General features: G+C 50.0%; 1 protein-coding gene across 1 annotated transcript in view; it reads right to left on the reverse strand.

The window, feature by feature from the left end:
• The window catches only part of LOC102425654 (pancreatic lipase-related protein 2-like), a gene marked incomplete at its 5' end in the record, with an annotated part of 33,645 nt that extends 27,318 nt beyond the window's left edge, over positions 1 to 6,327 (reverse strand). Inside the window, 4 exons of the mRNA XM_014450355.2 lie at positions 2,708 to 2,827; positions 4,359 to 4,478; positions 5,377 to 5,488; positions 6,193 to 6,327. Coding sequence (XP_014305841.2) covers positions 2,708 to 2,827; positions 4,359 to 4,478; positions 5,377 to 5,488; positions 6,193 to 6,327 — 487 coding nt within the window. The remainder of the gene's footprint in view (positions 1 to 2,707; positions 2,828 to 4,358; positions 4,479 to 5,376; positions 5,489 to 6,192) is intronic.
• Positions 6,328 to 6,845: the final 518 nt, after the last annotated feature.

Consider the following 6,845-nt stretch of genomic DNA (forward strand, 5'->3'; position numbering starts at 1 on the left):
AATGTTAAGGCCCAGATGCTTGGTCTTCTGATTTTTCATGAGAAACCTGCATCTTGACTTTGACATGACAATGTTTCATGCTTACATGACAGCAGTGCATTCCCTCTTTAAAACCAGTCCCTGTGAAGGCTAACCACAGGCTGCTGTGGCAGGGCTGGGCCAGAGGGCCCCAGTTTGAGAACCAGAAACCATACCTGCAGGGCCTGTCCCAGGAAGGCAGCTTTTCTGTGGCCATGGCCCCAGGCTGAGAAATTCCTCCTCCTTGGAAAGCCTGAGGTCAAAGCAGTGGAGACCAAGGTCCCCTGGGGCCTAGACCACTGTGTCACTGCATTTTATCTACCACCCTTTTCTTTAAACTCAAGTCCTCTAATTTGAAAAATTGTGGGGGTTTTTTTGTTTTTGTTTTTTTTTCATTTCTCCAGCTCCTCGGTACAAAACCTCCCATGGCGTGATGCACAGTGACCCAGACATACCTGGGGACCACTTCTGTGAGGTCTGGGGGTCCTCTTTGTGTTGGTGGATTAGCTCTGCCTGCCCCAGGGCCCAGGGACTCTTGCACCAACACTCATTACCAGGCAACACAACCTGTTTCCACCTTAATTGTTTCTTTCATCCAGAATTGCTGCCCAGGGATCCATAATAGAGGGGCAAGTGGATTTAATTGTTCCTCCAGCCCAGCACCTGGGTGACTGGGAGCCCACACAATAGATACACATCCTGTGGGCTTGTTCACTGTGAATTGCCTCTTTAATTAAAGCTGGGCTCCTTGCTATTATGTGGGCCCTGCTGGTGGCTTCTGGGAGGAGCAGCCTCATTGTTACTCAGTGCTCCTTCAGCTAGGTCTTCCCTGGAGTTACCTGGTGCTGGGTAGAGCGCTCAAAGGGTCCATTGGCTGACGGTGGATGTGGGCTACTGCTTTATCCACTCTATTCATTCACATTAAGCACATGGAATATTCAATGCCACAGAAGGCCTCTCTGCCCAGTGGAGTGGGCTGTACTGAGCGCCTGCTCTGGGCCAGGCCCTGAGCCGGGTACTGGGGTGTCTGGGATGCCCGGGAAACTCCCAGGGGAGACAAATATACACTAAAATGAAATGATGGCAGACTCAAAGCCTCCATGTTCCGGGGGGAGATGAAGCCTGGTCTCCAGGGAGAGGCAACAGGAGAAGAGCAGAGGCCAGACAAGGACAGGTGATGGAGGTGGCGCTGTAAGTCACCTAATTATAGGGGGACTGAGCCTGTCTCTCATGTAAACGCAGACCTCATGCGGACAAAAAAGGGGCCACATACTATACCTGACAAACTCAGGGGAGGCCTGCATGGTGGCCTTACAAACTCAGAGGCTGAATGTAACCACCCGAACATAAAAAATCCTAATTAAAAGCTGGTCATGGAGGGTAGTCCTGTCCCAGGCCTGTGGCTTCCTTGACAAAGGTCAATCTTTTTTTTTTTAATCCTTACCTGAGGATATGTTTATTAATTTTAGAGAAAGAGGAAGGGAGAGAGAGAAACATTGATGTGAGAGAGAAATATCAATCAGTTGCCTCCCATATGCGCCCTGAACAGAAATCAAACCCAAAACCGTTTTGGTATATAGAACAAAGCTCCAACCAACTGAGCCATCTGGCCAGGGTGACAAGGAACCTTTACCTTAAGTGAAACTGTTTTCTTTTTGCATCTAAGAAAACACACCTTTTACATATCCGAGTAATCTTTTCCAAATTCCTCAAGGAACCCTCTTATAAGAGCACCAGACCCTAGAACCCCTCACTGTGACCTTGTTTCCCAAATATCACCTCTATGTGCTGTCAGTGTTGATCATTAGCTATCCTGTTCCCACCAATGTAAAAGAATGTGCCCTCTATTTTACTTTTTATCCAATTCCAGAGATTTCCCGTTTTACTTTCCTCCCCCTCCCTAATCTACCACCCGTGGATTTCATGGAACCCCTATGTCTCCTCTTTTTATTCTAATGTATAAAATAAGCCGCAAAACTGCCGTTCTCCGGAGCATGTTCTCAGTCCGTTGAGATATAGCTGCCCAGCAATTGTCATCAGTTTGGCTCTAATAAACTCATAAAAATTCTCTACAGGTTTGGACATTTCTGACATTGACACCCACAAGCCTCATCCCCCCTAGACCTCCAGGTCTCTGCCTGCTCCATGCACGCACACCCCAAACCCACGGAACATGTCCCCACTCGGTCCTTTTACCAGCTCAGTCCCTTTCCCATCCTAGCACCTGCCCACAGCAAAGGGTAAGAACGTCAAAGCCCTCCAAGCCTTTGTACCTGCCCTTCTAGGAGCAAGCAATTCAAGCAGCTGGGGTGGGGGTGGGCATAGCTAGAACTGGTATTTGCCAATGTGCCGGTCCAGCTCAGGCCTCAGCATCCTCATGAGGGGGAACGACCCAGGCTGGGGACTCAAGGGTCCCAGGTTTTATTGGGTACGAGGTTGGGACTTTGCAGCCAGAAATTGAACTTTAATATGAGGTGGCCTTGGGCAAGTTTGATAACTGTTCAGACCCAGTTTCTTCAGCTGTAAAATGGGGATAAGCAGAGTAATTCCCTCATGGCGCTGTGACAATGCCTGGGACAGAATGAGCATGCAGTACGTGGAGGCAAATTCAGTGCTACCAGGGCCCGGCCATGCATCCTGCCTTCTCCCCAGGGAGGGCACTGCCCTCTTGCTTTGCTAATGCACGTACCTTCCCAGAGTCCATTTATATCAAAGAAGGGTGAAAGGATATTTTTGTGACATCCTGGCATTTGCTTTCCTCCGTTTGGATAGAAATCCAGATGGCCCACCTTCTGGCTCATTCCAAAACCTGAAACATCGGAAGCGGCGGTGAGCAGGGAGGGAAGTGCTCCTGAGGCCAGGTCATGGCCCCAGTGAGCGTCCGACTCCTTCCGACCAGAGCGAGAGTCTTCTTGGCGAACTGTCCCTTCAGCACAGCCACCCCACCGGGCTTTGCAGATCCCTCTCCAAGATGAGCCCATAGCAAGAAAGGAAGGGGGAGCGAGCAGAGGCAGTGAGCATGCCTACATGTGTATTTGCATGTGTGTCTGTCTGTCTGTCTGTCTGTCCTGGGGAGGCCGTGAACAATACCGATATCCCCTGATACCATTATGCATCATAGACACCTATCAGGACTGGTGCAATTCCCATTCCTTTACTCATTCTGAAATTTTGATTTCTATGTTAGAAGGTTATATTGAGATCTCATTGTTGTATTGGGAGCCCAGCATAATGGCTGGACACTTTGGGTTTTTAAGCACACAGACCTGTGATCACATCCTGGTCCTATTTACACACTCCGTGATCTCGGGCACTTACTAAAGTTTTTCAAGCCTCTGTGTCCTCAGCTATGAAACAGTAATAATAATGCCCACTTTCTAGTGTTGTTACCATGATTAATGAGCAAGTATATACAAAATGTCCAATGCAGCCCATGGTAACCATCACTATTATTTAAAACATACTCTTGTTGGCATGTTTCATGAGCGGTTACATAAGGAAATATTGAGAAAAGAACATTGAGTTTATGTAATATTAACTTTTTACATAATATTATTTATTTTAAATTTTCATTTCCTTAAACTAACAACAACTCACCCATTTTATTTTAGAAGAATTAAGTAAAGGAATATAATTTGTTTCCAACAACACAAACTAGAACCAAAGTTTCCACAAAAGAAGTGAGCAAAATATTCAAACATTAACTTTGCATTTTGCAAGTATAGGTGAAGCATCCTATATAATAAAACCCGGACATGCAAATCAACCGAACAGTAGAACAATCTGTAGATATAATGCACACTGACCACAGGGGGCAGACGCTCAATGCAGGAGCTGCCCCCTGGTGGTCGGTGTGCTCCCATGGGGAGAGCACCGCTCAGCCAGAAACTAGGCTCACAGCTGCAGAGATTGAGGGAGCCTCTCCGGCCTCCAAGGGAGGTAGCACTAAGGAGCAGGGAGCCTGGCTTCTGGCTGGTGAGCACAGCAGTGGTGGCAGAAGCCTCTCCTGCCTCTGCAGCAGCAATATGGACCCTCAACACGTCCCCTACAAACCACCCCCCCGCCACCAGTGCAGGAATGGATAGTGGAGCCTAGGGAAGGTCACAGGGTTTGAGGACTGAGCAACAGCCTTCCATAGGCTACAAAAGACTTTGTCTGACCTGCCTGGGGCCACAGGCTGATACCACTGGTGCTGGGCTGGCTGTTTATTTGTAGTTGGCACCCACTTTGACTGGTTGGCTTCCAAGCTATTACTGTTGTTAACCATGTTGAATACCACCCCTGGACCTACTCTTACCAGTTACATCCCTGGTCACCAAGAGGGGGAGTGAGGCACTCACCTAGGTAAGGGACTGTGGGTGAGATGTCTGTGTGAATCACATCCACAAACATGGCGTCCGACGGGTCCAGCCTCACCTCCTCGGGCATGCCCTGGAAGCCTGGTTCTGCCGGATCCAGTCCTGAAAGGGGGAGGTGGACAGTGACAAACCAGGTTCCAACCCCTGGACCCACAAAATCCATGCGGCTTTCTGCCTGAAGCAGCGGCTGTGCCCAGCTCATCTTCAAAGAGAAGCAGAGGGTGGGAGGAGCATGGCCCACAGACTCAGTGACCTATATTCTAGCCCAGGTTCTGCTCAAGGTCAAAGGCATGTCTTCCCTCAGCCTCAGTTTCCTCATCTGGAAAGTGGGAATAACAGCAACCTACCTCATGGGGCTATTGTGAAAGCCCCACGCAAAGGTATAAGAGAAAGAACTTTGCAATCTGAAAAAGTCTTTGAAAACATAATCTATGAATCCCCCATCCTTCCCCCAATGCCTAGCACACAGCCCTGGGCAAAGGAGACAGCCATCACACTGTATGCACAGTGACATACACACGGGACTCAGCGGTGTCTGTGTCTATGTCTTGTGTGCCTTCATTTGCCTAGTGATTCATTCATTCATTCTTATTATCTACCATGTGCTTCCTGTGACAGGTCTCAGCTACTTTCATTTTCTGCCTGTAGCTGGCACAGACACGACAATTAATAATTATGGAACTGATGAATTCGTATTAAAAAACCATTTCACTGCTCAAAAATCTGCCGTACTCTAGCTATAATAATCCTAAGTTAGGAATTGAATGTGCTAGTTACATTTTTTCTTTTTTAATAAACGTGTTTTCATTTATAATCTTATATCTTTTGTAATTTACATGAAAATGTATAGGCAATTATTATTTAAATCTAAGTCTGGCAGCACCTAAAATCAGTGTCCCTGGAGGACTGTAGGGGCGCCCTTGGCCATGAGAAGTGCCTGTGTCTGGGCTTCCATTGCCCTACAGGCCAGCCCCTGTCACCCCACCCCCGCACCCCTTACCTGTGATCCTGCCCACACAGCCCCCCAGCCTTCGGCCTGCCTCGCCAGCCGCATGCGCGCCCAGGCTGTGGCCAATGATGTGCACGTTCTCCAAGCTGTAGCCCATCTTGGTCTGTGGAAGGATGGCGGGTCAGGGACCCCAGGCCCAGGTGAGGATGCCCTGGCTCAGGGAAGGGGATGGGGACAGGTCTCTGCAGGAATGACCTGGCTCCGGGACCACCTAGGACAGCGTGATCGGACCCTGGGCTACCCCAGTGTCTGAGTCCCCGTGCACAGGCTGGGGGGAGAAAATCGGGGAAAGGGAGGGAAAAGGCGGTAGCGACAGTGCTGACCAGTGGCCTCTGTGTCCGCTGCAGGCGGCCTGGGGAGCATGACTGGGCACTGCCTGCTCCATCCACACCCACCGCGGCCTCCCTCCCCTACTGCAGGGCCTGGGCCTGCCTGGACAGCCTGGGTAGCGGGCCCAGCTCGGGGGTGCTCGGGAATAGACCTTCCAGAAGGCAGTAAGGCATTTTCCCCTTTCTGAGAAAGAAGACCCATCTTCTGGCCTGACAATTCCCAGAACAGCCTCCAAGGATGGCTTATTTCAAAAGGGGAAACCAAGGCCCAAAGTGGTTCCTTTGCCCCAGGCCAGTAGGGATCTTCAGGACACTCCAGGAGGGGAAGGCTGCAGTTTCACCTTAGGAAACGCCCCTCTGTGTGTCCAGGCTTCCAGGCCCAGCCCCTGCGCACCAGTCCCCAGGCTGCCTCTGGGTGCACAGGGTCTGCCTGCCCCCTCGGGGCCCTCCCCACAGGATGGGGCACAGGAGGATTTACCGACAGCCCTTGTATTAAGAACGCTGTCTCGGCTCCCACGACTCGGATGTTGTGGACGGCTTGGTTGTAACCTGTCCTGGACCCACGCATCCAGTCCACGCAGATGCAATTCACCTTCTCCACCTTAAACATTTTCTGGGGGAGAAAAAACAAGAGGGAGAATCCAATGTATTAACAGGCACAGGCCGCACATTCCAGAGACAGGAATTCACAGCCACCAAGCATCTCATGTGTGTCAGAGTTTTCATATTCCTCCCACTTGTCCCAATCTTCACCACTCCACCAGGAACCGGTACCTGATCCCCACTTAACAGATGTGAACACTGAGGCCTGGATGGAGTAAGTACTGGCTGAAGGTCTCCCAGAGGGTTATTGACACAGCCAGGCAGGAAAAGGATCGCTTACTACATCAGGGCTTAGCCCACTGTTATGGGAGGGCCAGATCCACCTGCTCATATAAATCAAGTTTATTGGGAACAGCCACACCCCTTTGTTTACGTATTCTCTCCCCTCTGCTTTGGAGCAACAACAGGGTTGAGTGGAAACCGTATGATCTGCAAATGCTAAACTATTTACTGAAGTTGGCTGCCACTTGTACTAAGTTTGCTGCCACTGTACTAGGTGCTGAAGGCACGGGAGGGCTGCTGTTATGT

The sequence above is a fragment of the Myotis lucifugus genome, unplaced genomic scaffold (assembly GCF_000147115.1).
Source record: "Myotis lucifugus unplaced genomic scaffold, Myoluc2.0 scaffold_2076, whole genome shotgun sequence".
NCBI lineage: Eukaryota > Metazoa > Chordata > Mammalia > Chiroptera > Vespertilionidae > Myotis > Myotis lucifugus.